The sequence below is a fragment of the Lissotriton vulgaris genome, chromosome 4_1 (assembly GCF_964263255.1).
Source record: "Lissotriton vulgaris chromosome 4_1, aLisVul1.2, whole genome shotgun sequence".
NCBI lineage: Eukaryota > Metazoa > Chordata > Amphibia > Caudata > Salamandridae > Lissotriton > Lissotriton vulgaris.
In genome coordinates this window covers 2,072,217,290-2,072,236,337 of record NC_141691.1, presented here as the reverse complement: position 1 = coordinate 2,072,236,337, position 19,048 = coordinate 2,072,217,290, and the positions used below count along the sequence as shown (strand labels likewise).

The following is a 19,048-nucleotide window of genomic DNA, read 5'->3' as shown; positions in this document are numbered from 1 at the left end:
TAGACTTAAGCCACAGTTTACTGCTTTAGTAGTAAACTTAGACTACGGTAGTAAATACTTAATTCTAAGTTCCTAGTAGTAACTTATCTTTGTGAGTACCAAAAAGTACTAAACAGACTTTAGTACATGTAGACTTAAGCCACAGTTTACTGCTTTAGTAGTAAACTTAGACTACGGTAGTAAATACTTAATTCTAAGTTCCTAGTAGTAACTTATCTTTGTGAGTACCAAAAAGTACTAAACAGACTTTAGTACATGTAGACTTAAGCCACAGTTTACTGCTTTAGTAGTAAACTTAGACTTCAGTTTGTTTACCTTTGTGAATCAGGGCGCTAGTGCCCCCATATGCCAGAGGGGCTCACCAGAACTATGAAGAAGTGTGACCTAACCAGGAGCATCGCCAGTGTATGGATGACGCATCTACACCAGGATGCAGGCCCAGCATCAGGTACTTCACACTACATTTCCACCTCTGTGGGACAGACCAAAGACTTACCTTGCCAGGAGGTCTTCAAGGAACCTCCTGTGCCTGTGGGTTTTGAGGAACTCTGGAATCAATAAGTGCAGCCCACCTGGGCCGCATGTCGTTAATTCACTAGAACTTGCTTCTGCCATGTAGACGCCCGCAGATGGGGGCGAGCTCAGGAAACCCAGTCAGTCCAACCCTACAGATGCGAGTAAGACTGATTTCAGGGAAGTTGCTTACGTAACAGCTCTGCAGAGCTGAAATACTCTTGACTTTAATACAGAGTTGGGGGGGGGGGACTCCTGAGACTCGGAGTAGTAGGGCTTACCCCAGATGAGCCTTGACCTCAGGGGGCACTGTGTATTTATTTGTGAATGTCGTACTTACCTTTTTGTTGTTGGTGTTAAAATAACCTATTTTATTATAAAAGTCAGTATTTGGCTGGACAGCAATTTATTGCTGCTCCTGGTGGGCATATTTTAAGTTGTGAGCCTGTGTTGACCCCCTGTAACCACCTCCCCCCGCAGGGAGCCTTGGGACAATGCTATTCCTTAGAATCAAGTGCTGAGGGGGTACTTGGCCAGTTGCACAGGATCAATTGTAGTTTGGGGACTGGTACATCAGGAGTTAAATGCCTCAACCCCTACGGTTGGACCCAGTAACCCAAAATCTCCCATGGCCCTCTGAATGGGAATTCTGACATGTCTTTGAGTTTGGGTAACTTAAAATTCCAGAAAAGTGTATGCAAATCCTGCGTGGGCACTTAAACTTACTGCGCATGCGTGCTACGCAGCAAAGTGGAATAGGTTTGTACATTAGTGTTTAGGTAAACGGAGAGACCCCATTAATGCATCCGTGTAGCACACGGCGAACATCTTAATTTGCTTATATTTAGTTAGCTGCAGTGGCAGAGTAAATTCAAAACAGAACACCTGTCTCTCTTTAAAATACCTGCAGTCAAATGCTTCATAGAAGGCCTTAAGACAGTGATTTCTCCAGGAACTCCACCAGTGCCAGTCTGGAACTTAAACATAGTTTAACAATACTGATGGGGCTTCCTGTCTAGCTGATGCATTCTTGTGATAGCCTTTCTTGTTGCTATCACCCCCTCAGCAGTGTTGGACTGGCGTGTCGGGCAGTCTTGCACTGACAGTCAGACAGCTTGAAAGGACAAGTGTGTGTGCGTGGGCTTTTTTTTCCAAAAAGACTATCAGCCCACACATTGACCTTTGCAAGCTGGCCCTTCTGCCTACCAATCCAACAGCGTTTCTCTGGAATATCCAGCACTAACTGTGGAGGATCACATGACTAACGGAGTGGTTTTAAGAAGAAGCCAGAAATGCCTTTCAAAAGTCATGTCTCCCTTTCATGTGACTCAGAAAATGGAACTGCCTCTTCTCTTTCCAGACCCAGACACTGTGAATGAACGGGGTTTGCACACACGTGATGTCAAGAGGGCATTTGTGTACGACACTGGCAGAGCTGAATCTCTACTTAGGACAAAGTCTTTGTCACTTTTACAAAACCTCCTGCAGGGAGTCCTGATCTAAGGGTAGTATCACCAGATGGATTGTTAGATGCATTCAAACATGCTATGGCTAAACTCACATTACATGAAGTGCCTTGAGCACATTCCGTATGAAAGAAGGCATGTCCGATGGCCCTCTTAGGAAACATTCCTGTGGCTGTGTACAGCTTCTACTTGGTCAGCGCCACACACGTTTACTCTTGACTACTCTGTGCACATTCAGGGCTGCCAACAAGAGATTTTAGTTGGCTGAACAGTTTTGAAAACTCTGTTTCAAACATCTGCACACTAGCCACTGCTTGCAAGAGCAACTACTTTAAAGTCTATGCAAAGTATCCACAGCAACAGATGCTATGAACGGAACATGTGACACTGACACTGAAAATAGCTTATAGTGCTGTAGATTCACATTCACCCTCCCATAGATTCACATTCACCCTCCCACATTTACAGATGCCAGCACTGATCTTCAAATTTCCACTTTCTGTCCCTTTTCAATGAGCAGCACATACATTCCTTCTTAGCTTTACTATGCTCCACTGTCATTACTCACTCGCTGGGCAAAAAGCAATCTGAGGTGGAGTCTTTGTCCTGGTGCATTGTGGGCAAAGGGAGGAGTAACAAGAAAACCTATGACTTTGAAGATAAACAACTTGCAAAAGATGGCAAATCATGTGAATCTACAGCAATACAAGCTGCGAACTGATGGTTACAGGATAAGTAAAATGTTCCTTACTTTTACAGCAACAAATGCATAGGTACAAGAAACATGTTGATCTAAAAGGAGTCCTTGTCAGACAGCGGACAGCAGGGCAGAATAAAAATTACTGGAAGAAAATAATTTAGATGGTTTGCAGATAGGCAAGGTTGCCTAAAATTCACTGAAATGGGGAATAAGTAAAGGGAGGAGCCTAGACCACAACAAGGCAACATTCAAGATGCTTTTTGGAAGAGCCAGGAATTGGAGTAAAGCCTGGTTTGTGTATTTAGTATATGGGCTCTGGACAATGCGCGGCAGTCGGTGAAGTGTCCTCATTTTAATCCCAGTGGAAAAGAGAATACCCTGCAATATTCTGCCTGGTAAACGTGGATCCTTGTATCTATTCTCCATTTTAAGGGGGGATCAGCTCATAGTTGTTTGGTACCGGCAGGATGTTACCACAAGATGCAATGAATACTGGGGTGGATGTACCACCCCGCGGTGCCATCTGCTGGCTCATGCCTGACCTCCATCTCTCTCTCTTTCCCTCCACAGGTCGTCGTTGGGACTTGGCCTCATCACAGGTCTGGGCATCCTATTTGGCACCTACCTAATGGCGCTGGCAGTGCTGAGCCCCTGTCCGCCCCTGGTGGGCAGCACTGCTGGGGTGGCCCTGGTGGTAAGTACCACTGCTCCTCACTCCTCAACCTAGGCTCCTTGTGTCTTGTACTTATGGCCACATATACAACATGGTGAGTCGCAATTAACCGACGTTAAGAGATTGATAGGTGCTGCTCTGCAAGACACAGGGCTCCTGTGCCATCCTGTGCGGACTTATCTTACTTGCAGGCTGTTATGCAATGCCAGAATCGGCGTCACCACTCGCCTATCACCTGACAGCACCCAATGACAGAGAGATTAGCCAAACACACACTGTTTTAGCTTGTTTTCTGCTTCATTTGCTCTAATCCGTGCTTTGTTGTAAAGCGAACCAATACCTAATTGTGCACACCTGCTACATAGAATCGCTAAATGTAATGACTATCTTCAGTTTGCCCTAAAAAGGAGGTGAAATGTACAGATTTTGGTACTTTCTTCTGTAGTGTAGTTCCTATTTTCCCTATAGGCCCTGCGCATTGGAATAACATAAACAGTAGTATAGACGTAGAAGTGCGGTCTTCCAGGTCTCTACTGACTATGCAAACTTAATTGGGTTTCTTACCAACTAGCTCAGAGGTCACTGGAAACTTTCTTGACTGAATAGGAAGTGATCAGCTTACCTGGTACAGACAAGAAGGGATTCAGTTTTCCAACAACCGCATAAACATGACAACTTTGCTCCTTAGAATAAGAGTCAATCTCTAGAGTTGTGTGAAACAATAGACCGTTATTTTACTCAGTCAGTTGTGCAGATTACTTTCACCAAGATGCAGAGAATAGAGAGACGGGCGTTTTCAATAAAAGGTATTATTTATTGAACAGTCTTTCTTCTCATGCAAGAGATATGAATTTCCACAATTGCAAGACTTGTTATTATAAAAAGGGCGTACAGTAAAATGAGGATTGCAAAATAATACTGTAAAAGCATTGATATGGTTTCTTAGCCATACAATGGTTAAAATGAATAAAATATATACATTCATATATACATTTAGCTAACGTACTCAACTGGTGCTTCTAACTACGCCTACCCCAGGGTACCTGACCTGAGCCTAATACTTGGGAGGGAGTAAGTAAGTAGCAGTTTAAGTTAAGTTGGTTTTGCCAAGGTTTGCTTCAAGAATTCTCTCTAAGGGTTTAGTCAACACCATACCTCTGGAATAGAATGTTGGAGGTCTTGTATCTCCTCTCAGGACTCGATATCCCAGTCACTTGCAAGAGTAGGATGGAAACGCCGGAGCTGGATTTTCTCGGGAAGAGAAAAGACAGCGTCTCTCTTTGCGCGTCAAGGAGGAGGAGGGGCAGCGTCCGTGGGCTTCTTGCATCTGCTGGGCTCTGCAAGGGGCAGCTGTTCTGCTCCTGTATTCACCACACCATCGTTCGCGTAGTCGCAGCAGCGTTTGCTTAAGGCAACGTTGGTAATATTTATACCTGAAAGGTGCCTTTGTTTGACGTACGTTTTTGGACATAAGACGTCAATAAAGATGTCACTAGGAAGTGATCGTCTATCAGTGCTCATTAGAGTTCTATTACTAATCAAAACATAGCAAGCGGGGCTTTCCCAGGTTGCTGAGTTTTATCTTGTTGAAGAACTCTGAGTGTAATCTAGGAATCTAAGATAGTGGATTCTGCTGTGTCATCTACTGTAATGAGCTGCAGAGGCGAGTTTCAGAAATATCGCTGAAATATGGCTCTGATCATTTATGCCATTATAGGGGTATGAATGGATTATAGCCGTATTGGGGCATAAGGTCACAGTATTAATCGGGGTCCTAGATTAGAACGCAAAACTTCACCTAATTTTGCATGTCCCAATATTTACCCTGGCCTCCCCTACGCCTGCTAAATTTTGTCAAGTTTGATACCATGAAATTTAACAGGGGTGAGTAATTTGTTGCATTGACCAATAACTGGCTGCAGTAATCTTCGCCCCACTTTTAACTGCGATCAATCTGCAAACAAGTGGCAGTAATCCCCTGGATAACTCCCTATTTCCTCCCCAAAATGTTACCCCAGTTCACAAAGGCAAACGAGTGCAAAGGAACAGTCCTTCATTTGTGTGCACAGGCTAGCATCCCACTTTGAAAGTCGATAACTTTTCAATGGTTTGCAACCTGAAATCTGGGCACAATACATCCACTCTTGCGTTAGAGTGTCACAATTTGGAAAGGATGCCCACAACAAGCCCCTTCCAAATTGTGATTTGGTAACTGTTGGAATTCCTGAAGAATGGCAGGACTCAGAAGATAGAAAGATGCTTGTTTAATGACCATCCACTCTCCTCACTGGAGAGCACACCAACATTCCACGGGGAGCTTCAGGATGGGAGAATCCAACAGGGGCAGGGGGTTGGGGTGGACAGATTGTACCAACAAGGCTAATTGTAACACATCTCCCTTCCTTATAATGAGGACCAAATAACTCTAAAGAACAGGAAGAAAAGGTGCTACTGGTAGGCTGGACGTATGCCAGCGGGGGAACAGCAGGAGTACCTAGCAAACAGTTTATGGTTGTACATTTACAATGTTGTCAAAACTCCACCATTGACCATTTTCAAACTGAACCACATTTTCAACACTTTAACAATCTTACTAGGAGAGTGAAACTTGCTGAGAGTGGTCCCCAACTTGGTGTTCCTTCTAGCTTGCGCCATGTCTCCCACCTCCCACTTTCGGACCTTCACTCCATGTTTTTGATCATACCACTGTTTATACTTGGTTTGATGTTGTCTGACCTTCTCTCCTGCTTCCTCCCAATCTACTTCCCTGACATCACCACCATTTAACCAACTAGGATTAAACTTAGTACACGGTTCCCTCCCACGTAAGGTGAGACCCCAGTTACTCTATTGGGTGACGTGTGATATGCCCACAAACATTCCCTCAAGGAGTTTTCTACGTCGTGTCCATTGATGGCAGCTAGCTGGATATTTTCTTTAATGACCCTGTTTGCTCTCTCCACCAGACCATTGGCTTTCGGGCAATACAGGGCTGTGGTTTCATGCTTTATGCCTGAATTTTTCAGAAATTCCTGCATTTCCTCAGAGGTGAATTGTACACCATTGTCAGTGATTAATGTGGAAGGTATACCTTCCTCATAGAACACCTCTTTTAGGAATTGAATCACCGATTTGGTAGTGATGTTATGCACAAACTTTTGCTTGATCCAGTGTGAAGTATAATCGATCAGAACCAACATGAATCTCTTTTGCACACCCAAATTCTGCATAGGTCCAATGATGTCCATTGCCAACTTGTTCCAGGGCTTGTTCTGGACACTTACTGGAGACAACGGAGACTTGTGTATCACTTTTGACTTATCGCTTTTTGCACAAGCACCACACTCCTTTACAACTTCTTCAGTCATGGCATCCATTTTTGGGAACCAGAAATTTGTTCTTACTCTTGCCTTGGTGGCACTACGCCCAAGGTGGCCTTCATGCGCCAAGTCAATGACTCTCTTCCGTAGTTTCCTAGGAGGTATCACTCTATTGTTGCGATAAACTTTTCCTCTAATGACACTTAATTCATTTCTGATTTCCCAAAATTCTTCCACTTCCGCTTCAACATCTTTCTTCCTGTTTGGCCATCCTTTCTTGACATGCTCTTTGAAGACACTAAGCTCTTTGTCCTCCTTCATACCATCTTCCCACTCTTTTTCCGTGATGGCAGGAAAATCCATCATCATTATTGGACTGTCCAGAGCTTCCTCAGGTACTCCTTCCTCTGGTAAGGGTGATCTTGAGAGAAAATCTGCAATGGTATTTTCCTTGCCCGGCACATGTTCAGTCTTGAAATTGAAATGTTCGAGTCCTAGAATCCATCTGCTGATGCGCGGGGTGCAATTCTCCAGGCCTTTCACAGAGAATATAAACGTGAGTGGCTTGTGATCCGTCCGTATCGTGAACCTCAATCCCCATAGAAAAAACTTAAAATGCCTGACCTCCCAAAAACACGCCAAGGCTTCTCGTTCGATTACAGAATTGTTCTTTTCGGGTGGAGAGAGGCTCCTGGACGCGTAGGCAATAATTTTCTCCTCATTCCCATTTTTTTGGACTAGAGTGGCACCCAACCCATAGTTTGAGGCATCAGTTGCAAGAATAGTTTTCTTTGACGAGTCAAATGTTCCAAGGGCTGGGGAGTTGATTGTCCTCCTTTAAGGCATTCGCCACAGCCTCTTGCTCCTCATTCCACACGAATTCCTTGTTTTTCTTTAAAATCTCTCATGGGTTCACACTTAGCAGCAAAATTGTCCACATACTTTGACATATATTCCATAAGCCCCAAAAAGGACTTGAGCTCTTCTTTGTTTCTTGGATTGGGAGCTTCCTTTACTGCTCGGATCAACCTGCTCTTTGGTCTAAATCCTTCTTCCGAGATCGAATGGCCCAGGTATTCAACCTGTTGTACTTTTATTTTGCACTTTTCCTTCTTTACTGTCAGGCCGGCATCCATAAGTCTTTTAAAGACTTGCCTCAATACACCATTGTGTTCTTCTGAATTTTTCCCATAGACCAAGATATCATCTTGGAAGCACATTGTGCGTTCCACACCTGCCAGGATCTTCTGCATAGCTCTTTGGAAAATAGCCGCAGCTGACGCAAGGCCAAAAGGCATCCTTTTGAACATGAATGCTCCGAAAGGTGTAATGAACGCCTTGAGTGGCCTTGAATCTGGATGTAGTTCGATCTGGTACGCCATGGATAGATCTATCACACTGAAATACCTTGCGGGCCCATGGTGCTTAGCATTTCATTGATTACTGGCAAGGGATGTCTTTCTACCCAGATATAGTCATTTAGACTGCGCAAGTCCACACAGAGGCGGATCCCTTCACCATTGGATTTGGCCGCGATTACTATCGGAGCCAACCACTCTGAACAGTCTTTAGGTTGGATTATATCCAAGTCACATAACTTGCGCAGCTCATTTTCTAGTGGCTCTTTCAGTTTAAAAGGCACTGTGCGCAGGCTGTGCACCACAGGTTTTGCATTGTGCTTTAATTTAATCCTATGTTGAAAATTGTGCAAACATCCTAGTTCCTCTTTGAAAAGCTGTTTGAATTCTTCACAAATCTTCTCACCCTCCGGAAACTTCTCTGTGAGCAAAACTTGTTCAGCACTATTGGGGTCCAGTATGATTCCCAACTCCTTTTGATGTACCCATCCTAAAAGATTAGACCCCGACTTTACAACATATACTGTCCCATAGGTTTTCCTATCCTTGAATTGTAGCTGCAGATCCTTCATGCCTAAAAGGGGAATGTTTCCCTTATTGTATCCTGTGGGAGAAATATCTGGGGTTTTTAACTCACTAATCTTATTTTTGCCCATGGAGACATAATCATCCTTATTGAGTAAAGTGAACGGAGAACAGGAATCTGCAAACATTTCAACACGTTCATCATCAATTAATACATCACATTTAGGATAAATAGAATTCACTGTGTCGCTGACCTCTTTTACTTGTAAAATAAACGTATCCATTTTTTGTTCAATACATTTCACTTCTTTACTTGTGGCCTTTTCTGTGTTTCTATCCTGATCTCTTGTGTGTAATTCTCCATCCCGACACACCCTGGCAAAATGCAACCTCCTATTGCATTTCTTACAAGTGACATACCTGGCTGGGCATTGAAAATAAGTGGCAAAATGGTTGTTGCTGCCACACCGGTAACACTTGGGACCCTTCTCTCTGTAATCTATCCTGGTGTTAGCATTCTCCTTAAACCTCATCTTATACACATCATTCCTGTCTTCTGCATCATTAATAGTTGCCACCACCTCCTCATCTGGTTTCATTTCTTTTACGCACTTTGCTGTGTGTTCCACTGACTTAGCTATTTCAATAGCTTCTCTTAGCCCTGGATTCTTTGCCAATAGTTTCTCCTGGATGCATGGATTATTTGTGCACCTCACAAGTTGATCTCTTATTAAAGAATCTGTGAGACCCCCAAAGGCTAATTGTAACAGTAACAATTCGGAGTTCCATTTTAGGAGTCCGTAAAAGATTGCGGACTCCAAAATTTGGCTTCACACATAAGAAAAACCTATTTTGATGTCTCAAGCAGTCTAGTTAGGATTGGAGTGCTAACTACCTCTAAATAGGTTAGAACATCTGCAGGCCTCGAAAAACCATAAAAATCGGGGCTTGCCGAGCAGTTTGCCAGTCCGGCTCGACTAGACCTGCACGTCTCGAGACTTAAATAATCTATTGCCCTATTTGTAATGCTCTTGACCCATAAACTGGTTTCAAATGATGCGATTGTGGGCAAATATTTTAATTCATTGAGTTGCCATTTTCTTCATTAAATGAGGCTTTACTGATAAAACTATATTGTGTACAAACAATAATGTTTGGAAATAGGTTCTGCAAATAAGTGTCATTTGCACATCACCAAGTAAAGTTTTCTGGTTTGTTTTGCTCCTAGTTAACTTTTTGCATCACACTACTAAATTACAAAACAAATATGCTTCAGTAATTCCTGATACATTTTGAAATATTTGTAATATTCATTTACAGGCTATTTATTTAAATGTTATGTGTGAGAGAAAAAAATAGACATCTTCTAAGCAGCAGTTAGTTAAAAGCAAACTGACATTTGACCTCTGTCCTTGAACAGACAGTAAATGTGCCAAGATAAAAACAAGATTTAATAGCATCTTTATTGCTCGTTCACTTTCTGAATGACCAGAACACCTGCTCCTTTCTAGCCCAAATTCCCTCCCAGATGGGTCTGGTAGGTGCTAAAAATAGCTTGCCCTGATAAAATTTCCCTTGCAATTGCGAGTGGGTGAGTAGACTTTTCGAGGCCTGATCTGACCCTGTATCCTTTCCTCTGTGAGGACAGGTGGATGGAAAGAGTGAAAAGCGTGTTATGTTCGTCCTTACCAGCTCAGGGTCAAGCTCACCTCGCATGTGCAGCTTCATGAAAGAAAGCTGCATAAATCCAGGACGAAAACTGCGTCGTACAGTTACCGCTTGTGCCTTCCTCGAAACACAATTTTGCATTTTGTGCTACTGATGGAGCAGGTGCATCCATCTGCACAGGAAATGACCACTGGAATTTCCACCATTCATCTGCACAGGATGCCCTCCTCCCAGGACCTTCTTACTGACTGTTGCCGTGCAGACGTGCCGCATGTGTGCCAAAGTCAAGCCTGTCTTTGTCTGGACCGCTTCAGGAACCCTGGTCCTCCCACTGCTACCCCGCTGTAACCCTCTGAGCCCTCAACCCTAGCCTCCTTCTGCCTCGCCACACAAAGGAAGCGCTCTCCTGTGCTTTCTGCAAGTTTTCATGCATTTAACCCACACGCAACACACATTGTGCACACACACCAACAGCACCCAAAACCTCAATCTCTCACACAGTCCTGCAATGTCCCACACAACACTCCACGATCCTCAGCACCTGCTCGCTCACCAATCCCGCCACAGAGATCTGGGACTTGCTAGATGGCAATGCTCCGGGCCTACTTTTCATCTGACATCGTTAAAGCTATCGCCTTCCGGCTACGTAAGACCGCCAGGCAAGACCGACTTCACAAGTGCGGAGGTAGAATCACCATCATCCACAAGAACTCTTATCAGCTGCTCTACCTCCACGGCACATCATCCTCCAACAAGGAAAACCTGTCATTCAGGCTCCACAATACAGCCAACTTCACCCAAAGACGCACACTCCTCTAAAGACGACCGGAGCGTGCACCAACTTCATCAACACAATCACCAACTTCCCCGCACCATTTGCCCTTGATGTTAGCAATTACATTGATCCAGCACGGCTCTCAAACAACCCTCCCAACTCATCCCACTTAACCCAGGAGCTGACTTATTTTACTCATTGGTGGGGCCCATAGAACCGTGAGTAATACATTCACACACCACACTCTTCCTAGGATCAGTGAAAACCAGAAGGCGAGCTGCTGGACAGCGGAGCACCCTATTAACCTAAATCTAAATTGTATACATTATGTACATATGCATATATAAACTATTTCTCTTTCTCTAGATTTTATAAGAAATAACAACATCAAGGCACCCCACTGTTTTGGGGGATGGACCAGCTAGTAGAAGTTAGTTGATGGAAATTAAGACCAGCTCAAGTACAAATTTCCCATTCATCTTTATTTTCTACCTTGTCATGACTTTTATTTAAACGAACACATAACTTATATACTTTTATAGAAAAACCTTTATCTAATTTTTAGTCAGGAAAGAAATAACATTTTAAATCAAAATTTTAGCATTTATTAGTACATTCATTCAAGAAATAGAAATTTAGAAATTATATTACCAGATTGCCATAGACGAAAACAGGATTAAAACGATACAGGTTCCCAAGCTGACTGTCTTTCTAACCTCCTTGATGTCTACCTCCCATCAGGACTCCACATTCAATTCTTTGCCCCATCAAAATTTCAAAGTCTTTCCGCACCAAAAACTGTTCAGTCCGACAGCATGTCGTGGTGCGCAGTAAAGTTCAGGAACCAACAACTTTTTCCCTCTTTCGTACAGGCTCTTTTATACCCTTTTTCCCTCTTTCGTGCAGGCTCTTTTATACCCTTTTCCCCTCTTTCGTACAGGCTCTTTTATACCCTTTTTCCCTAGCTATCTAACTCAAATTGAAACTTTTAGGGTCCATACTCATTTCCCATTGGTCCATCAGAGGGGTGGTGAAGATCACCTCATGTCCTCTTTGTCCAAACCAGTTTTACATTTTCGCTATGTCATCTTCGCATATTCCCACACTATGAAAATTGTCCATTTTGCAATCTGTCATCTTGTCCTTGTATCTTTTATACAGCATGTAGTTACAGCACGCAAGTTTCCCAGGCTCTTAAATTCAAGCATCCTTTGGCGCAACTTTGGTGCCCCAGGCAAAGCTGACCTTGACATCTTTTCACCGAGCACAGGCTGTTCAAGCATCTCTTGTACAGTCGCGCATGCGTAGAGCCATACTTCTCGAAGTCTCGCATAAGCAGCCATTTTCGAACTAGGCTGCACGGGCCTCAATGGGAACTAATATGAAAACAAACACAACAGACGTTAGATTTAGAATTTTAGCCCTTCTGTTTACCTCCTGCCATTCTAATTTTCCCTGTTGGAGGTTACCTAGCCAAAGCGACAAATATGTGTCATTTACTTACCAATTTCTATTTGTTTTGCCACACAAATACTCAATAAAAGCATACATACATACCTTTATTTAATTTTAAACTAATACTGCACTATATTAGCATGACTTCTTCACGTTATTAGTGCATTCGTTTTTGCAAATCAGCAAGTTAATTTTCCCACGTGTACCTTTTTGCTGTGTATGCTTTTTTGTTGAATAATTATCATGCTCCACACAGTTAATACATGTTAAGGGATATTGACTTTACAAGGGGTACACACAAAAAAAATTCTTTCCCCTGCTCCATCAACATCTTACAAGGAGGTCTGACTTTCCACCTGGAAGACCATTCTGACCTCAACTGAGAAGCAGTCATCAACTCACCCAAAGAGTAAAGAGACCTACCCACATCGCCTGACACTTCCTGTACTCTATTTTCACTACCTCTGACAACATCCAAGTCAATGAGCCAAGCCCAGCCTCCTGGACAGGCCTCACCCTAGTCAAGTTCAGTATCCCCGTCCTGGTGCACACAGAACTGGAACACCATCAGTGAAAAAAACTGGAACATCGCTCTCAACACCCACTGATCTCAACACAGCAACAGACTCTCCTAAGCCATTAAGAATTTCAACAATTGGATCACGTCCTGTGCAGACTCCCTGGACCCCTCAAACACAGCGATATAACAAGATCTAGACCCTAGGCAAGTTGGTACATGAAGGAGTTCAGAGTGAGGAAACGCCAATGCAAACAACTGGAGCATAAATGGAGAGTGAACCAGGACAGCGCAGACAATAGCACATTCAAATCAGTCCTGGAACACTACCACCAAATTATCCGTACCACCTAACTCACCGTTCTGGCAGATCGCATTTAGGTCAGCACCAACAGAGGAAAGGAACTCTTCGCTATTGTGAAGGATTTCACCTCACCGGCAGCTGCCTCCAACTCAATCATCCCCTTGCAGAACTTCTACAAAAATCTCTCTCAATTTTTCAGTAACAAAATCAACATCATTTACAGGAGCTTCAATCCGCAACTGGACCCGACAGACCTTACCTAATGCCTTCTGATCTTACCCTAAGAACCACTTCTAAAACCATGGCCCATCATCCCCCCCCAGAATTAACCGCCGTAACCATGAAATCCTTCCACTGAAGGGCCCCATCGGACCCCCACCCACACCGGGCCTACTCCAGAGGATTGCAACCCACCAGCGCCATATTCACACTCATTCTGAATACCTCCACCCCTTCTGCTACCTTCTCAGACGCTTGGAAACTCGCAACTCTCCTCCCATTGCTGAAGAAACCCTTCAGCGCTTGCTAACTAAAGACCGATCTCCTTGCTACAAGTCCCGACCAGAGTCGTAGAGAAAATCATCAACAGATGCCTAACTCAAAACCTCAATGACCACCAACTCCTTGACACCTCTCCGCCTGGTTACAGACCCAGCCACAGCATGGAGACTGCCCTCATTCCCGACAGGGATGTCATCTGCATGACTCTGAACAGAGGAGCCATGGCAGACCTCGTCCTCTTCAACATTTCCACAGCATTTGACATGTCTCCCATCCTTGTCCAATTCCTCCATGACATCGGAATACAAGGCCTCCCACTCCAGTGGATCTGGTCATTCCTGACTGGAAGGATCCAGTCAGTCAGCGTGGCTCCCTACACATTGGACGCCTGCGACCTCATCTGTAGAGATGCACATGGCTCTTCTTGAGCCTGACACTCTGCAACACATACATGATCCCTCTAGCCAGTATTATCCGCTCTCACTATATCAAAGTCATGTGCAACTCCTTCTCTCCGTCACGGACAAGACGCCCTGTACCCGGATCAAGTTCAGTGCCTGCATGACTGGATGAAGACCGAATATCTGAAGCTGAACACTGAAGGGACCACAATCGTGCTCTTTCGAAGAGCAGTCCACTGAGCGACTCCATCTGGTGGCCAGCAGTGTTGGGACAGACAACACCAAAAACTGGGGAAAGAATGTGGAGTAATGGCCAGAGCTGCCGACTTTAGCGCTAGGGGAACCAGGTTCAAGTCTGTGTCAGCTCAACCACTGTGATTCTGGGCAAATCACTTAATCTACCCTTGCCTACCAAAAATGGATGTGCCCTTGTGTGTAATGTAAATGGTGCTCATGTAAAGCGCTCCAATACATTTGGGTCGCGTTTTCTCCATATATACTGTAAACAACGGAAAATGAGGGATCCTCGTTGACAGGAACCTCGACAGGACTTCCCAAGTCAGCGATGTCACCGCCTCATGCTTCCATAAGATGCTAAGAAAGGAAATTGCCCTTAATCTGCACCCGGAAAGTTGTCATGCAAGCCCTCCTCACAAGCAAGTTGGAGGACAGGAACCCTCTCTGTGCCGGTATAACTCACCAGAAGGCTGCAGACCATTCAGAACTTGGACAGATTTACTCTTAATCTCCCGCGCCACACTACCATTACAGCTCAGGGAGCTCTACAAACACATGAGCACAATTCCGACTCCTCACCCGCACTTTCAAGGCACTAGGTAACGCTGGTCCAGACTACCTCAAAAACCTCATCTGCTCTCACAAACCTTCCAGGCGCCTCTTCTCATCCGGGCTCCTCTGTGCAGACATCCCACGCATGCAGTAAACCAGTTCCTGCGGCCAGCCTTCCCTACCTCGCTCCTAAAGCGTGGAACGACTCGTCGCTACACGTCAGAGCCTCCCCCGCACGTGTTCAGTTCCACAAGAAGCTGAAGGCCTGGCTTGTCGAAGACTCCCCAGGTGTGCAGAGACTCACACCTGCTCAGCACCAGGATAACCGCCCTGGAGATAGTGCGTTCTGCGGAGCAACGTGGAGAACACATTTTGCACCTGCAATTTTGCCTTTTTGCACCCACTTTTCCCAGCAGATTCTAGTAATTGAAAGCACAGATACAGTGTGTGCCCGGCTCCTGACAGGCGCAGTAGTTTCCTCCTCTTTTCCCCGTGGGTCTGGCTGTGCACGTGGCCTCAGATCAAGGGCGGATTGGCAAGGTGGGCATTCGGGAATGGGCCGAAGGGCCGGTGCCGCAGTGCCCTCTGTGGGCCGTTTTTTTTCTCCCCTGTCCCAGTCCACAGAGAGTGGACTAGGAAAGGGGAGAAAAAAACCGGCCCACAGAGTGCACAGAGACAGAGAAAATGAAAGCAGCCTCGCAGTGCGGCCAGACAGCGATTGTCAGCTGTGGGCTCTCCTTCACCCCTGCCCTGCCAAGCAATCAAGCTGAGGCTGGGCTGGGGAGGGGTGATTGTTTGCAATAATCGGCCTCCCTGGGGGCCAGGTGTTTCTCAGGCCTTTGAGCCATTTGCACCTCGGCCCCCTGGCGCCCATGCAGCCCAGAAACGGTGTTAGTCTTAACACCTCGCCCACAGCCCTTCACATTCAGGGCATAGTGGGCGAGGAAGAATGGGTCTTGCTGTGGGGGCCTGGTGATGTTTGGAATTTTTTTGTTTTATTTATTTATTTATGCGATTTTATATAGCGCTGACTTTACCCGAAGGTGTCAGAGCGCTTCACACTAGGAACAGCAATAATACATGAGGAGAAAATTATAAGTGGACAAATTACAAAAGCAAACGTTAAGTTACATGAATCAAAAGTGACAATAGTGAGCAACCAAAATACAAGAGGAGCAAACGATACATTACAGGAGGAAAAAGTGATATGTGTGCAGGTTACAAAAGCGTACAAAATACAAGTAGAGGTATAATACTGCAATTAATGGCAGACACTCCAGCACAAGAACAAATGTTAGGTAGGCAATGGTGGCACTTGTGCAAGTATCTAAAGCAAACAAAAGTGAAAGGTAGCAAACAGTGTGTTACAAGAGAAAAGTGACGTGAGTAAGTTACAAAAGGGTACCATACACAGGTACAAGGGTAATACTACAGTAAATGGTAAATACTCAAACTGCCAGAACACACTGGGAAGGCACTTCCCATGCACCAGCTTCACCTCAGCCTCCCCCTGGCTACCTGGCTACCTTGGATGACCCAGAAAGCTGTGTTTTGTGCTCCCCTGCCAGGACATTTTCCCAAGGCCTGGAGGGTTGATTAATTTACTAATTGCAGGGGCCTTACATCTGTTCATGTGCTCCTGAGCTGAAGGTCTGGGGAGGGCTGAGTAGGTTAGTAATAGCAGGGGCTTTGCTGCTTTTCAGGTGCTCCTGTGCTGGAGGGCTGGAATAATTGTGTGACAAAAAGGGGCCTTGCTATTTTTTTTAGTTGCTAAGCATGTAGGCCATTGTCACCTTGGCCCTGTGTCCTGTGCAAGAACAGTATCCACCCACTTTCATACTTTGTCAGTGCAAATGGTGTTTCATGAAAGGGCACGCCCCTTGAATGTGGGCCACGCCCCTTAAATTTGGGCCACTCCTCTTGAATGTGGGCCACTTTTTTCGTCAGTGCCCGGGCCGAATTGGGATCCCAATCCGGCCCTGCCTCAGATGTGTCCAACCTCTCTCGTCCCGGACATATCCTGTGTGAAAGAGGCCCCTATTTAGTAGTTTGTCTCTACCTATGGCATCGCTTAAAACCATCCTTTGTGCACTTACGCCATCTAGCGGCGGGACCAGGAATAGCTTTAGTTTAAATGTAAATACCAAACTCATTATTTGTATTCGCGGTCTACATCCAGATCTCATGTTTAGATATATCGATCTACCGATATACCGCTGCACATGTATATCGATAGATATATAATGTATATGTATCTGTGTGTGTATATGTGTATGTGTGTATATATATATATATATATATATATATATATATATATATATATATATATATATATATATATATATATATAATATATATTACCTACTGGCGGTCGCCAGTAGGTATATATAGTTAGGATTTTTTCTCTATGGGATTTTTGAAAATTCTATGTCTAATAACTTTGGCGTTTGTGGACGGAATTGGCTGAAATTTTCAGGAAAATGGAACATTTTGTTTCTGAGCAGCCCCTGACAATTTGGGGGGGGGTTTCATCAAGGGGGGGCCGAGAAAAAAGGGGGGTCCCAAAACGCGTTTTTCCCATGTTAATTTCCATAGGGCGGTTGGCCTCACTTTTAGCTCTAACGGCTGAATGGATTTGCACGAAACTTGGCAAAATTGTAGGGACTGTTAGCCCGATGTGCCTTTGCTAGGGCTCAATATATGTGCTCCAGTGGATTTTGAGTAATTTAGGTTCAAAAAAAGATATATATCTGAGCGGAGCCTAACCACACATCTGATCTGATTGGCTGTCAGCACTTCATCCAAGAAGTGTTGGCAGCCATCTTGGGACCAATATACATGATAGCACCTCATTAAAAAGCATTGTAGTTAATAGAGGGTTTTAGGACTTTAGTTACATTATAAATCATTTGTTGATGGTACCATACTCGTTTTAGGAATTGTGGTGGGTTCTAAGGTGATTTTACCATGTGAAAAAACCTTCTGCTGTGATATCATGAATATTGTTTGAAAGAAAACTAATATCTCATGATTTTCCCACAGTGGTTTGGAAGGGGATCTATAAGCTAAACTGAAAGCATATTTTCTGTAAATTCACATTATCTTTCTCAGTCATGTGAAAATGAAGTCTGACATTCTCAGTAAAACATGTACATCCAACAAGGACAGAGACTGTCAGTTGATTCCTTTGTGTTCTACTGCAGCCTCCTAGAGTGTTCTAAAGAACAACTAGAGCGCTAACAGTCCTACTTATTACAAAGGTATGGCACAAAGCCATCTTGATTGGAATGAAGTGGTAACTCTTAAAACATTTAATTTAAAAAGAAACAACATGAGGGGGTATATTTCTGCAGAATGAAAAATTAGGGCACATTTTGAGTGACTTCTCAAATCCTTTTCTATTTCATTAAAACATTGACACGCAGTCTCCCAAAATGGCCACCAGAGACAAAAGAGCCCAAATGTAGCCCAAATATCACCCAGATGTAGCCCAAGTATAGCCCAATGACAGAATGTCCCAGAGTGTTCTAAAGAACAACTAGAGCGCTAACAGTCCTACTTATTACAAAGGTATGGCACACCTGAAGCCATCTTGATTGGAATAAAGTGGTAACTCTTAAAACATTTAATTTAAAAAGAAACAACATGAGGGGGTATATTTAGCCATAGAAAGTATGATTAGTGCTGCAGAATGAAAAATTAGGGCACATTTTGAGTGACTTCTCAAATCCTTTTCTATTTCATTAAAACATTCTGACATGCAGTCTCCCAAAATGGCCACCAGAGACAAAAGAGCCCAAATGTAGCCCAAATATCACCCAGATGTAGCCCAAGTATAGCCCAATGACAGAATGTCCCAGAGTGTTCTAAAGAACAACTAGAGCGCTAACAGTCCTACTTATTACAAAGGTATAGCACACCTGGAGCCATCGTGATGGGAATAAAGTGGTAACTCTTAAAACATTTAATTTAAAAAGGAACAAAATGAGGGGGCATATTATGCAATAGAAGGTATTATTAGTGCTGCAGAAAGAAAAATTAGGGCACATTTTGAGTGACTTTTCAAATCCTCTTCTATTTCAT

The 19,048-nt window shown here is 44.1% G+C and overlaps 1 protein-coding gene across 4 annotated transcripts in view; it reads left to right on the top strand.

Moving 5' to 3' along the window:
- Positions 1–19,048, top strand: part of SLC52A2 (solute carrier family 52 member 2) — a 155,889-nt gene that overhangs the window by 124,259 nt on the left and 12,582 nt on the right. For all 4 annotated transcript variants that reach the window (XM_086966501.1, XM_086966502.1, XM_086966504.1 and 1 more), the window contains exon 5: positions 3,250–3,373. In XM_086966501.1, the coding sequence (XP_086822627.1) occupies positions 3,250–3,373 (124 nt within the window). The remainder of the gene's footprint in view (positions 1–3,249; positions 3,374–19,048) is intronic.